Source organism: Lates calcarifer, linkage group LG9 (assembly GCF_001640805.2).
Source record: "Lates calcarifer isolate ASB-BC8 linkage group LG9, TLL_Latcal_v3, whole genome shotgun sequence".
NCBI classification, from domain to species: domain Eukaryota; kingdom Metazoa; phylum Chordata; class Actinopteri; family Centropomidae; genus Lates; species Lates calcarifer.
Genome location: NC_066841.1, coordinates 10,704,927 through 10,720,322, shown reverse-complemented (window position 1 = coordinate 10,720,322; position 15,396 = coordinate 10,704,927). Strand labels below are relative to the sequence as shown.

Sequence of the window (15,396 nt, the reverse complement as noted above, 5' to 3'; positions counted from 1 at the left end):
GAAGGTTCAATTTTAGGGACTAAACTCCAGCCTGGCCCCTCAGGACTGTCTGTCTCCCTTTGCTCTGTTTTGCTTGGTTTAGGCCAATTTACTGCCTGCAGTTATACTGTTACCAGTAGACTGTCAAGCCACCATGAGAATATTCCCACAACACACTCACATAGATGGTTTTCATGATCCGCAGCTTACACCGACACTGAAACCTATTAAAACAACACTGAGGAGGACCTATACAAACGCTGCCAACCGGGCCTTACTGACAACTGAAGACCATTAGCTTTACTCTGTTGTTGACGTTGGTTTGATGTGATGCCTCATCATTGGTTATACTCTAACGCCCTGGATGAGCCCCAGCAGCCAAACCTAACTCAGGAAGCTGGGAACACTGCTGCCATCGGGCCTGTCCAAAAAAAGTCTGCCTCCTCTCCGCCCGAGCCTGTCAGCGTGACTGAGACCCTCCTGTCTGTGATTGATGACCGGACCTCTGAAGCCGACACGTGCATGGCTTCGTTTGGCCAGGCAGTCGTCTCTGCTCTATTTAGTTTACATTTATTCGTATTATTCCTCTGACCAACCCCGCTGCTGAGAGCGCGTATGTGCTGCGCGTGCATGCAAGTGTGCGCACACAGGGAGGGGTTTTTCCATGCCCTCAGTTGTCCAGGTATGTGTAATGAAATCTTGAGTTCTGTTTTGAAAACCATGGGAGTTCCAGTCATTTTTACATTTGAGGTTTTTCTCTCTCAGCTGCCCCCCCCCCCCCCCCCTTTCCCTCTTACCCACTTGTGCTCCCATGGAACGGTCCACCCAAGGTTACTTACTGCTTCATTTGCAGCACTTTCAAAAAACTAAAATAAACACGGCTTTTAAAAGATGGGGAACACCCAGCATCTTGACCATTTCGTGTCCCGAAACAGAAAACAGTTCTTAATTGTAGAAAAGCTTCTGCGTCTGTCTGTCTGTATGTGTGTTTCCAATCAAACATTTTCGGCTCAAAACATGAATCAGGAAACCAATAAAGCCGCAAGATGTTGGCACATGAGACAAAAGTCACTTATCTTCCAATTTCTTGCCAGCTCAAAGCATGTGTAATCATTAATCAAACCTGATCTTTAAGAAAGTTACAGTGCACAGATGGAGAAAAGAAGGAACAGCTGTTCACTGACACAAATGCAAGCACAATCATGCAAACACAGACACACACACACCTCATAAAATGTAAGGGAGTTGGCACAAACTATAAAACAGAGATATGCTTGTGATAAAAGGCTGTTTAAACCAACAAACTACTGCACTTGACTTAAGATGCAGATTAAATATTTTTACAAACATATTCCTCAAATATGGACACAAACCTATCAAACATATTACTTTGAGGCTAGTCAGTCAAGCTAACAGCCTCTCATTTCACCCTTTTCCTCTAATTTAAGCAGTGACAGTGAATATTTATCACCCTCTCTGTACATTTCAGCACATAATGATGTGATTGATGTGTGCTGACAAGGAGAGGATGCAGCTGCAACAGCACTCACTCAGACAGACAGACAGAGATGAGATCCACTCCAGTCTTTGTCTAGTATATTAGTCTGACACTTATCTGATACTGATTAAATGGACATTGTACGGAATTTAACATGTCCATCTAGCTGCAAGCTGATTTACCACAACTACAGGCCTCAAACAAGCAACTGTGTCACTGATTGTAAATACTTCTGAAAAAATCCAATAAATAACCTGAACTATGCACATAAACTGTTGTGTTATGCTACTTTAGAGCTTCTTGGCAGGAGCTGAGAATCCGCTCAGTTGTAGGCAGCTGACCGCTTATTTCAGCAACAAATGATACATACATAAATTTGATACACACACATACAGCTACAAACAGTGGATTATATAACCCGTGAGAGCATCTCATCCACTGAAACTTTGTCCTGATGCTTCAGTCCTAACTTGCGTATTCTGGCATGCCAGCGTGCACTTGCCATTCATGTGTGACTGCAGCTCCGCATGTTGCAGCTACGTCGAGGTAATTAACAGCTGTGCCTGCTCTTGAGCACCTGCAATAACAATCCAGGCCACAGCAGGTTAGCTAACTGCTACTCTCTCTCCCTCTCTCTCTTTTTATTGTAATCTGATCCAGCCTCTCTTCTACGTAAAGCTCTTCGGGGGGGGGGGGGGGCTTGGAAAGACAAAGAGAGGAGCCGATCTCTTCTCAGGCCGGACCAGACCGTAACTAAAGATGAAGGAGGAATAAGTGACAGACTCATTTTTCTCCTGAAAGTTGATTTGAAAAGCAGAACAATGTTCCGCATGTCTGAATCAAGTCACTATGAGCTGTAATGTCACACATCTATTTCCAGAGTTGCCAATATGGCTGAAATCAATATCATGATAGTCACTTATAAAATAAACAGCACTGCAGCACTGATCAAAGCTTTCATAAGCAGTCAGTCAAGCTACTGGAAAAGTGTTTTTCCCACATGGTCAATTGAGGGACAGACCCTACACAAGCTTGGCTAATTTATTCAAGAAAGTCTGTAACTTTTCTTTCACTGATATCATCAGGCTTCTGCCCCTCAAACAAAGCACATAATTAAAGAAACTTAATCACAATCACAAACACGGCTACCAGTGTACGGTCATATTAGGCTGCATGGCAGTTACTATAGCAGTATATGTAGATTTAAAAGAGGTTTAACCAGTCAATTGATATTTTCAAAGTAACATCAGATACCTCACAGAGCTCAAATAATCTCTGCCCAAACTGCAGGAGAACTGGTCAAAAATAAACAGAAAAAAAAAAATCATTTGAAATGTCACTGGGGGAAAGTCTGGAAAATTATGACGTCTTGGGCCAAAACACAAACCACTTCTATGAAGAACAACAGCTGTCACAAGTTGGAACTACCCACCAGGGGATATGACAGGCGCATGCAGCAAAACAGGGATTGAAAACTACTGCAAACTGACATGCAAGTCTACAGTAACATGACTCACCTTTTGTTTGCAATAGTAATTTAGTTAAGCCAAAGTTATAGTCCTTTTTGTGAAGTGTTGACATGAGTATGTCACCTGTCACCTGTTTTGGCTGGCTCCCTAATCCTGCAACCAATGCCAAAACCTAACAGGGGGTTGCAATGTGATGCAGTAGTGTGTGTGTGTAGCTTGTTTCCAGATAAAGCAGTGTGCCATTGGGAGCCAAACATCACAAGAGATGTTGATAATACACTCTCACTTGAACATGTGATTTCTCAAAAACCCTGTATAGACAGCTGACAAATATTTAATATCTCAGTATGAGTGTTCCTGTTATTACTCACTATTATGAGGTTTAAGGTTTCATTGTTTTTAATACTCCACACACAGTGTACTCCATTCTGTCCTGCTTGTTCCAGGATGTGACTGAGTCTGTAATTAACGGATTACTGTTGCACTGATAAGAGATGTCCCTCTGAGGGCGGACTCACCTGATACGATCTATGCAAACCCCGTCTTCTTCTCGCCGTCACTGCCACATCCTCCTCATCCTCCTCGATTCCCAGCGGGTTTGAAATGCAAAGCGCTGATGTCAGTGCATTTCCACAAGGGTGTTTTACTCACAGGTACGACTCTAAATGCCCTCTGCCCTCTCCCGAATCTAAAGGGGAAAAAAAAAACATATGAAACCTATTTCACAATCTGTCATCAGAATTGCAGGGCCAGGCAACAGGAAAAACACGAACAAGGCAGGAATTGATTTCATCTGTTTCTCCGTCTCCTCTCACAGTCCGAGTGGCACTCGCTGTCACTTGCTATTTAGCCGACACGCATGGAGTTCAACTGCAGAATCAGATATGGTGCGGAATAAGGTCTACAGTAGGACAGACGCACTGAAGAACTCAGAACAAAGCTTTTCAGATTAGTCTGCTGAAAGATCAAACTGTCAAAGGGGATCACGCTGATATGTTTTGAGCGAGGTGAAACACAGAGCCCCTTCTTTATACGGATATAAAGAATTTTAAACTTCCTGAAATCCCTGAAAAGAAAGAAAAAGTCATAAAACATATTCCACTAACTTTGAGCCAATATTGTATCAGCAAAAAAACACTGAGTCACAGCTGGGTTCGGTGCTGAACACAGCGAGGAGTGTTGAATCTTGGACTTTCCCTTCTGATGAAACAGGTGACTTATGCAGTGATTCTGGGTGGTCTGGCTGACCTGTCTTTTCTTAATAAACCACTAAGTTGGAACATAATTATGGGTTGCCATCCTGCCTACTACCTGCCTGTCAGATGTGAGTGTGTGACAGTGCGCACTATAATATTGGATGCAACCACAATTCTCAAAACATATGCATTCAAAATTGAACCAATGATCTTCCCTTGCAGTAATAATATTTGCATAACTGTACTCTTTGATTTTCTGCAAATCGTCTCTTTTTCACACACAAAGATACACATGCTCACATGCGTGCGCGTGCACACACACACACACTGACTTGCACACACAGCTGTCTTTTATTTGCCAGGATCCAGCCGCAGATACAGTGTGAACTTTAACACACAGATTCTTGACATTCTTTACGGGTGTGAGTTACTCTCCAACTCAAACTGGTGCTTGGCTTCGGCCCACTTTGCTTTCCTGCCAGCAGGGTCACTGTCACAGAAGGAGTTCGGGCAAGCCTCTCCCACACATATAGGCTACTATTGTCCTCTCTAGGTACAGTAACTCACACTTTTTCACAGCCCTGCTTGGTTTTGGCTCCCAACTGTACACCACCGGCACCGCGTTGGAGCTGTGTCAGCATATTTTGCTGTTTATGATAGGTCCTGTAGTGGCAAGTTCATTGCTTAATGTAAAAGGAATGCTAATTAAAAGATGCAGTACGTCTGCTCACTGCTGAAATCAAGGGGCAAAAATATACAGTACACCCATGGCCTCATCAGAGACTAACAATGACTCTTTGTGCTCCACTGTACTTAATGCATGAGCTTATATTTTAAAATGTTTCTATTTTTTGACAATAATAAAGGGCTGAAATAATATTTCTATCAGGGATGGCCAATATAGCCAAAAGTTTTATCGTGATAAATTCTTTTATATCAGCTGATATCAATAATTATCAATATAAATGTCAAATCATTATTTCTTTCAAGTTTCGAGTTTAAAGGCTGATTTTTGCTCCTGATTGAAAGTTGGAGAAGCCAGATGGTTAATTGTGCTTTCAAAATATTCTCTATGGTCACAACAAATTTCCAAACAGTGGAACATTCCACAAATCTGAGCTAGAAAAGCAATCATAATGATAAAAATCTAACCTAACTATTAATAAAACCTAATTTGTACAATGCATATCTCTATTTCTGTGATGTGATTGGCAGTTTGTGATTCATTTCTGTGCATGCTATCTAAACATGGAAAGTAATCAATTCTAACATTTATCATTCATTTGTTGTATTTCTATATATCTATCATTGTGATATTATCTTGTATCGCGATGCAATATTATTTCGCAATAATTATCATTATTGTTTTATCGGCCAGCCCTGATTTCTGTGAAGGTAAATGTCAAGAATATGTGACATAAGTAAGAAAAATTGTTTTGATTAGAAGATTAAAATGACATTGTTAGATAAAAATGCTTCATCTTCCATACACATGACCAGACACTCGTGAGCCTTGCACTGCCATGGTAAATCCGTCAGGTGAAATTAAAGCTTCTGAGGGTTTCTAGAATTTACTACACTCTATCAGATGTTGATCTCATTCATTTCCGGCACTCCAGTCAGTAGACGGAGCCTGCGTCTAGCCTGATACTTTAGTGGAGAAAACAGCATTCTATTATAGTCAGTGTGGTTTATTTTACATAGCCATTGACATGCTCAGCAGAAAGTCAATTAGCTTGCCACTTTGGAGGCAAATTGCTGCCGAGACGGCATTACGATCTCAAAACACACAAACAATCACACACACACACACACACACAAACACACACACACACACACGATCAGCCCTGCCAAATACTACATCTACAGCAGGAAAATCAACACTCAGTCTATCCTAATCAATACAGCTTTTAGCTTTGGATTTCACTTTCTTCACAATATTATCAGTTTGGAGAATCAAGTAAAACCACTCAAAATTACATTTGAGAGTTTACATTTATCAATATATCTCAGTTTTACAACCAAGAAAGTGCAGATAAATGTGTGTTATGTCAATCAATTTCGAGGAATTGATCTACAGTTTAAAAAAGAACAGATTCACTCATACAGATAGAGAGTGCCTGAGTGTCTGACTCACCATCGAAGCACAGGAGATCAGAAAGCATCCTGTCACTGTACCCAGCCAGAGCTCCAGCACTTGTCTTTCTCTGGAAGAAAAAAGTAGAGTTATTAGGAGAAGCTCGTATGTCTGCAATGTATAACTGAAAGGACTGAGACTAAATTTCAAGCTCTGGTCATTTCCCCACTTCGACTTTCATGCAGTCATGCAAAGTACCCCTTATCCTCTTCTGTTCTTCGATCTTCAATCACCCCAGCACTCATCCTGTACCTCTTTCTCCCTCTTTTTTTCTGCCCCTCTCTTTCTCTAATAACAGGATGTCGGCTCTCTCTCACATGGTTGCTGACCTTCCACGCGAAGAGCAGAGCAGTTTGCAGCTTTAAGTAATTCCTGTTGCCTGAATTTGTCTCTTATCAGTGACTATTGTTGAAACAGTGAATGGGGGCATCAGCACTTTTCTCTGGGTGCTGAATTAATTATCAAAGAGCCAGTGGACCATACAGGTAAGAAGATGACTCCTAAACTGGAACAAGATCAGCAACCTGTACTTCCTAGCTGTTGGGAGCCATGAATCATGAATCATGATGGCAATTTATCGCAAAGCTGAAATTCAAACTTAGTAAAACTGAAGAATTCTGGGGTATGAGCCACAAAATAATCATCTTTATCTATCCTCCAGAGAGGGATGAGGCTGTCTGGAACAAATGCAAGCACAGGCCTGCATCCCAGGAAGCATCTGTGATGACAGTGTTGTTGATACAAAGAAAATAACGCCATGTGACTGTGTCTTTCCTTTGGTATGTATCGGCACGCATGGGAGACACAGCACAGACTGTCAGTGTGTGGGAGGAGCAGCAGCCACTGGCAGAAATCACTGTGAATGACAGATGGAAAAGCCATACCTGTGGAACGCCTTGATATGAGAAGCTCTTCAATCTCTCTCTCTCTCTCTCTCTCTCTGTGTGTGTGTGTGTGCAGGAGAAAAGAAACTAAAGGACATCATGAAAAAATACAAGTTCCTGGCAGCTGGAAAAGACATCAAGCAAAGTCTGACTGCATCTGAATCTCTGACAGTTTGTCTCTTGATATACTGCAGTTGCTCTGTCTGACAGTCACCGTGCTCATATTACATGATAGACTGCTTATAGTAGAAGTGTGAGGTGATAAACTCAAAACTTCAGCGTTACTTTTCTTCCATTTTCAAACAGAAACCTTCTGTAGCCATCGCAAACCTGAGCGCTCCTCGATCTCGGACATCCTTCAAACTTTCTGACAAAAACCCCTCAACCCCCACATTCTCGGTCATTACCTGTCTAGTCCTAAAATACTGCTCTTATTGAGCTTGTTAATATGCACCAAATATCTCTGCTCTGATTGGCTGGACTTGCTTCCTGTAATTATAAGGGAGGAAACTGAGGTGAGGGGGTCACAGCTTGCTAAGTTTAGCTGCATGGACAAACGCAGACTCAGGCTGGTATCTACCTAGATACTGTGAGTGATTGTTCATGAGTTTATTGAGGAGCTGTTGTTCTCCTGCAAAGGATGCCTTCATTGCAATATATTTGGCTTCTGATTTGCATGATTTTTCTGCAGCCATATTTCCATCAAGCCTACATATTTTTGAAATGTGTGATGCCTCATCATCCTTCACTTTTCCATTTGTGGTGGTTTCATGGTTAGAAATCCATTATCCAGTCCACAAGTGAACACACAGAAATTCTGATTCATAGGCGGCCACTTTGAGTGCTGGTTAGTGTAAGATCTTAACCCTTCTGGATCACTATTAGTCAGCATCGCACTACACACAGAACTCTGTGAGGACTTTGTCTCACAGGCCTGCAATCATGCTGCTACCACAACCAGGCCTTACAAGATGAATGCTGGTACATTTCACACTCACACACACACACACACACATACTCTGGGTAAGCTATCAGTGCCAGAAAGCCCAACAAACTGAAACACTTGAAGCTTCAGTCTGTGGTAGACCACAAAGCGCTGGCTTGCCGTGCACCCTCGCTTGACATGCCATCCTCATCGTGTAAGCCTAATGACGGGCGGTTCCTCCTGCCCGGAGTGCAGCCAGGGCGAGGACTGGGCGGTGGGTGGTGGTTTGATCGCCCTCTGTGTGTGTTTAATATTACCCCAAAAAACGCTTGCTCAGCTCTGCCTCAATGAGCCTCTCTGTCCTGCAGAGAGTTAGAGGGTTGTTGGTGCATTCAAAGACAACACCACAGAGCAAGCATGAGGTGCAGCAGGTCGCGCACAGCCCCTGAGATGCTGATGTAAACGTCAGGACCCCAGTGATGTGACAGACATCAGCTACGGTTCACAGATGCTCGGTGATCAACTGCAGAGCACAGAGAGGTTTTGTGTCATGCATTCAACAGTCAAATATTACCATTGACCCAGTGCCACTGTACACTGACTGGCAATGGTGTCTTTAACGCACTGCCAGACATTAACACACACACAGAGAGGGTGTAAAAATTGTACACCTAATTACATGTTTTTTCCCCCTGCAGTGTATGTATTTAACTCCCTGTACACTAAATAACAAGTGAACAATCATATTGTAAATCTGAGGTTCAACGTTTGTTCTTATTATTTGAAACAAAAGTAGCAAAAACAAATCTCACTACAAGGTCCATTTAGTAGCTTTCACACACATCACATGATCTTCATCTGTTGATGGAATTTAGCCATTTTGTCATGGGTTTCACAATTCAACTTTCAAATCAACATGGAAATTTGAACAACTTCAATTCAATAAAAAATGCCATAGATCATGCCATATAACTGAAAGGTCCAGAACAACAGCTAAAGGGATTGTGTTGTGAATGTTTCAGAGTCATAACAAGTAACAGTGAAATGACTGTAAAATTAAAATAAAATAAACTAGGCACCAAGAATTCAGCAACATATTTTGGATTTACCTTGACAGAGCTTCATTACTTTAACCATCACCGTCAGCAGCTCAACAATCAAATCACTGCCAATTCATTAAAGCGTCTATAAACTCGACTGCGTCTTATCATAGTGCAATTCAGGAGCCATATTCTCCCCCTGATCAGGCATTAAGATGCACTGAGCGGCGATCACGGCACCAATTACTGATAAGCATCACCATCACCATCATCACTGACTCCACCAATAACACCACCGGTAGGGAAGGGGGGGGATCGTACCCGCAGCTGCTGCCAGTATCAAAACTCAGCTCAGGCAGTTAAATAAACACCTCAGTTGAATTCTAATGAGCAGAAGCGCGGTGAACAGAGTTGTAGATTCCCCGTGGTTTCAGTGACGAGAGCTTGATAATCGCAACCCCAAGACTGCAGCCGCAGCTCAGACTGCGCTCCGACACAGAGCCGAGGTTTCTGTTTGTTAAGGCGAAGTAAACTTACCGTTTTCTTCTCGCTCTAATGCCTCACGAGCCCGGTCCGTCTTGATTTGAACACTACACCACGCTCTCTTTAATTTGCATCTGTGCCCCTGCGTCTCGTGGCAGAGTTTTCCAAAGTGTATCACGGTGTGTTTTTTTTTTTTTTTTTTTTTTTTTTTGACGCTGGTTAAATCTCGCGTCGTCCTGCGCACAGCTCCCACCTCCGACGTCTTGGAGAAGTGCACATCGATACGTTCAGCTCCATCCGTCAGTGTAGGTACACTTACCTTACAATAACACTCCCACAATAAACTCACGACAGCCAACAATGAATATCTGTTTCCTGTAGTCTGTCATTCTAAAATGATGTGACTGTATAGAACCAGAACAGAGGTGTCTGTGTGCCTGGTGGGTGTTGTTTCCCCCTGTCCCTATGGAGATGGGTACTTTTCCCTCTTAACTGCAGGTGAGGTCTATGAGGCGGCTCATGCTGGTGCCTGTCTGCCTGCCTGTTAAACCTCTCTGAATAATTACTGTCACAGCTACAGATTTATTATACACATAAGAGCCATGATGCATCATTTCTCTCTATGCATTGACGATCATGTAAAAACAAACAAACAAAAAAAAAAACATGCTCACAAACAAGAGGGAGGGAAATTTCCTTTTGCATGTTTCCATAGCCATGAATTAATTTAGTAAGTGTTAAAGAACTACAATATATGGCATACCCATTAGCTCGGTTGAACCATTTTATTTGAAATGAAAGTAAGAGGTGCAGATTTATGCACAGTGACCAATAAGAAATTATCCATTACACAAATACATTTTTTTTCTATACATAGAAAGGCCAAAGGAAAGCTGGCAGCAGCTTCTGGAAGTACATATTAAAATAGTTTTGTGTTAATTGACTGAACTCTACCAAACTTCACAACAACATGTGAGAGCAAATACAACATGGCAAAGTACTGATGGGTAGAGTCTGGCAAAATGTTAGCTTAGAAATTATTAATGTAGAATTCAAATTTATTGCATTTTGATGTTATGAAGGAGTTGAAAGAAGTACATTTTCATGTGGGTATTCACTACAAGCATGCTAACAGACCATAATATACATAAACAGCAGAACATCACTACTTGATCTGTCCTATCGCAGAGCCCTTTCAAAATACACGAAACTTTATCCTCATTGTTTTTATGAATTATGAAAACTACAAAGTAGGACCTATGCAGTGTTTACACACGTTACTAATTTCTGCTTTTATTTACTGGGAATCATTAAATAACATATTACTTTAAAACAACTTAAAAAATAAGAATAATAAAACTTCCCATTTTTATTCTGAGGGCAAGATGCCCAAGAGACATTGACTGAGTGGTCCCTGCTACAAATAAATATTTTTTTTCCCCATTAAATAATCCTAATTTCTAAACCTTGCACTTGCGTTACTAACACATGGCATAGCTTTTTTCATGGTCAAATATTTTTCAAATGAGTGACCCCCAAGGGGCTCAGTAGGTCATAGCAGTAAACTATGTGTATTCTGTGTTTAACAAGAAATGCCCATCAAGAGCTTTTAATGCACCACTCATACAAATAAAAAGCCCAGCACAAACACATAATAAAAATCTACTTGCACAGATATAGAACTGGCAGAGGGGCCTAACAGTGTATTCAAATGTACTCCTGCATATTAATCCAGAAGAAACTGAAATGAAATAACAAATGAGAATGGCAAATGAGAACAATACTAGAGCAAAAATGAAGCTTACAGTGGAACCTCTGACCCCATGTTATTCTAATAGAATACACAAACTGATAAATCAGATCAGTTTTAATTCTGAAAATATTTAACACCTGACTGAAATATATACTGCCGTAAACTGACACCATTGCCCTATCCCGTTCATATTCACAGAAGCAGGTCAGATGTTGACAGTGTGAGCATGTTTCTTGCACAAAGGCTTGTCTTTTTTGGAGAAGAATGGCTGACCTTCCAGGTTAGTGGAGCAAACCTGTGGAGAGAGCAGTGTTGTCATTTGTGAAACTTTCTCAACATTTTTTCATTTTTAAATCAAACCCTTGTAGTCGTTACTTGGGAGTGAAATAGCTGGCGTGACCTACCGCGCACACAAAGCAGGTGTCATGCCAGGTGAATCCTAGAGCCTCCAGGAACTTGTCCCCTGCTTCGATGGGGAAGTCACAGCCATGGCAGTTGGTCCCAAACAGGTTGTAGTAGTCTGTGTAAATAGCGCATTGGCAACATGTTAGTCTGTTTGGACACACACGCTTGTCTTTACAAGATCTTATTCTGGCCTCCTGCTGTACCTTTTTCACAGTACGGCCGACCATCCTCCATGTGAAACGTGTTGCCTCTGATTGGATGTTGGCAGGCAGTGCAGACGAAACAGGACACATGCCAGGTCTGTTTCAGGGCATTCATGACTTCCTGCAGAGAAAATAAGAAAAACAAATGAGGAACAGCTTGTTGAAGTTAATATCATATACTCCTAATATGATCAGAGTTCTTTTTTTTAATAATTTGAAGACAGTAAACATTGTTTTTTAGACTCTGAGGTTTCTATTAATTTCTGATAATTATCCTTTAGATATTCTTGGATTTTGTGTCACCTTTAGTATTAAACAAGCAATAGTTTCCGTGCATCTCAATGTGTTTTGAACTGAATTTCCCATTTATCACTCTGCATCAGTGACAGCCCCACACAATCCTAATTTCTTCTACTGTGACTGAAACAGCAACAATAAATAACTGAATGGCTGTATGAGTACATTTTACCTTTATGCAGGTAAAATATGGATGTTTTATGAGTTGTGTAAGTGTATAATCACATTCACTACAATAGATTAAGGAACCAGCCTCTGCTTTCTGTTTTCAAGTGATGACAGTGAATGATGCTTACAGTCCTGGTAAAGAATGTGTTTTCAGTACAAAACTATCCCCTCAGATTTTTTTTCAGCTCACCCCAAGAACCTTCTGGTTGCAGCGGGCGCAGGTGGGAGCGAAGAACTGCTCGTAGCAGCGTTCACAGTACACCTGGCCCCTCTCCTCCACAAATCCACGGTCTGCCAGGGAGGAGTGGCAATGAGCGCAGTTGAATTCCTCAGGGTGCCATGACATGCCCATGGCCACAAGGAACGGGCCCCTGGTGAGAAAAAGCAAGGGACAAAGGATTCCAGGAGAATTATTCAAATATGAAAATAAACATCCACCTACTGGGGTTCTCAAGTTTTAGAGAGAAATTCTGCACAGAGTTAGATAATAATTTTTCATTGTTTCATTGTTCCAAATTTACAAATTCTTACTGTAAATGCCGATTTTTTCCCAATAATATTTACCTGATGACATTGTTGCATTTGTTGCACATTGGGGTCCGTGTACCAGCCGGTATGTGCTCAGCCCGCTGCACCAGAGAGTTGAGGTCCTCTGGATGTGGCTGTGGGGTGGGGCGGTCTGGACCTTTGGGAGCAGGATTGGTAACTTTGCCAAATGAAGGAACTGCTCCACCCTTAGGAAAACCTAAACCAACAGGGAAAATAATGGGTCAATATTCAAACAGGGGGAAAAAACTGGCCCAGCATTTAGTGCACTAGATAGAGCATTAAACAAAATGTACTTTGTTGAATTTCTCCACTCGTTTCTTAGCGCTACTTGAACAGAACACATGTTCACAGTTTCTGTGTTTGTTGTCATATAATGAATGAGAATGATTTGATGATCTCTAACCTCCATGCCTGAAGCATGAGACAGCTGGGCTGGTCAGAGCCAACCCCACCCTCCATAGACAAGGGATTGATTTTTCCCACTGAGGGAAACAACACATTCCCAGAGTCAGAGGAGACACCTGGAAAAATAATGCCCCTCCTCTCATCTCAAAACATGTGGAGAGGATGCACAGTTTTTCCCTTCTTTTCCTCAGTGCAAAGACGCATCCAGGACGGAGGTCAGTGCTGGCCACCCTCAGAGGGAGTGCTCAGGGTGGATTGGGAAATAGGGGACAGAGACACTATTGAAAGAAAGCATCATTATCAAAGACTTGGGAGGTCAAAGGACAAGTGCTCCTGAAATTTCCTTGAAACAGTGAGCAAATAAAGTGAATAAACAGAACAGGGCGCTAGCATGGAAGTGAGAGGTGGTGGGAGTGGCTTTAATAAGAAGAGAGGGTAGGTTGGAGAGAGACATGGCCTCTAAACAGGGATAAAAAATGGCTAAAAAATGCTTCCGTCATTGTTCATTTGGCTGCTCTTGATGTAAATACCCTCTATAGCCACCTCCTGTGAAATCATCAGACATGACTATCTCTAAAATACACAGCGTCTCACACACCTAAACAGGACCACAGCTACAACTGAAGACAATGAGCTGATGTCCTTGGTATATTTGGGGGAATTAGAGACCTGGGTGCAGTTTACAACTGAGAACTCACAGTAAATAAAAATAGAGGATAACATATATCTTCACCAGAACTATTAGTGTCAGTGTGGACAAAGCAATGATACAGCATTTGGAACGGTCCCTTTCCCTTGTTGGGGAGTGACATTGTAAAGAAATAGATCTTTTAATTGAATCACCATTTAACATCAACTCTCAGTAAAGTTGGATAGATAACCAGGGACTGATCCAGTGAACTAAAAATATTTTTCAGCAGCATTATATGACAATATCTGTGTGAAAGCTGGTATAGTGGGGTGGATGGTGACAAGCTGTCAGCAGGGCTAGAACTGGAAAATGAATCCTTTGGCAGGAGCAAAGATTGAGGGCTGAGCCATATTAAATAGGACTGAAAATACATTTGTAAGTCTGTCATTGCTGTCTTACTGTGTAGGACCGATAAGGAAGAAAAAAGTCAGCATGAGAAGACATTCAAACTGGATCACAGCAGGGACTGCAAATCTCAGTTTTGTCTGCTCTGCCTCGCTATATCCAGAGAAAGAGGGATGGAGAAGTCACTGTGATAAACTGTACATGTATTTGATTAAAGCCCCTATGCATTGCATGCATATGCAATTTAAATGTGATTATAGCATCTTTAAAATGATTTTTCAATGACATGTACAGCCTAAACGTTATGGTAATTTCCTGGTTTAGAAGGAGCCAGCAGTAAAATTGCCAAAAATTATTCAGTAATATAAATAAATTTAAAGGTCACGTAGCACGTACCACAGACCCAGCTCCTTTCCACATGATCACTATGAGATACGTGCTTGTTTACTTAAACTCAAGTATGTGCTAATCTGATGAATAACACAGCTAACAGAGAACCAACTGTGGCCTCTCCTACTCTCTCCCTGTGGCACCTTTCAACAGCCATTTCTTAAAAAGGCCTCTGGAGATATACGTTAAAGCACATAGTGTATCTGTTCATGTATGAGTGCATACTTGTGTCGTAGTACTGCTAATAATGACCCTTGACTGATGCCTTTCAGCAAATATTTATCCTGAACACCTCAGGGTCTTGTGGCAGGGATCGCCTGTATTTAAAGAGCAGCCTTCACTCAAAATAAAATACATAATTCTCAGTTTCACAATCTATTTAACTGAGGCGATCTTGGGAAAAGCTAATAATCTGAGCTCATTAACGGAATACCTCTGGTTTTTATAGAGCTCATAATCTTAAATGGCTTAGTGTCAGGTATTAAACTTGCAATAAATATTATAGCTGAGCAGCAGTGATTTAGAAGAATGGGGCTGCCCTCTATAGGTAAAAAGAAGCAACTACGCATAATTTTAGCA

The 15,396-nt window shown here is 41.6% G+C and overlaps 2 protein-coding genes across 3 annotated transcripts in view; both read right to left on the bottom strand.

Annotated features, from left to right (window-relative positions):
• bmpr1bb (bone morphogenetic protein receptor, type IBb) overlaps positions 1-9,800 on the bottom strand; it is a 50,445-nt gene extending 40,645 nt beyond the window's left edge. Inside the window, exons 1-3 of the mRNA XM_018671313.2 lie at positions 9,666-9,800; positions 6,280-6,349; positions 3,465-3,634 (exon numbers count right to left, since the gene is read on the bottom strand). The gene's annotated coding sequence lies outside the window, so the exon portion shown is untranslated. The remainder of the gene's footprint in view (positions 1-3,464; positions 3,635-6,279; positions 6,350-9,665) is intronic.
• A 584-nt stretch (positions 9,801-10,384) lies between these two features.
• pdlim5b (PDZ and LIM domain 5b) overlaps positions 10,385-15,396 on the bottom strand; it is a 36,617-nt gene continuing 31,605 nt past the window's right edge. For both annotated transcript variants that reach the window (XM_018671292.2, XM_051072906.1), the window contains exons 9-13: positions 13,002-13,182; positions 12,628-12,808; positions 11,973-12,093; positions 11,769-11,884; positions 10,385-11,659 (exon numbers count right to left, since the gene is read on the bottom strand). In XM_018671292.2, the coding sequence (XP_018526808.1) occupies positions 11,570-11,659; positions 11,769-11,884; positions 11,973-12,093; positions 12,628-12,808; positions 13,002-13,182 (689 nt within the window). In that variant the 3' untranslated portion in view covers positions 10,385-11,569. The remainder of the gene's footprint in view (positions 11,660-11,768; positions 11,885-11,972; positions 12,094-12,627; positions 12,809-13,001; positions 13,183-15,396) is intronic.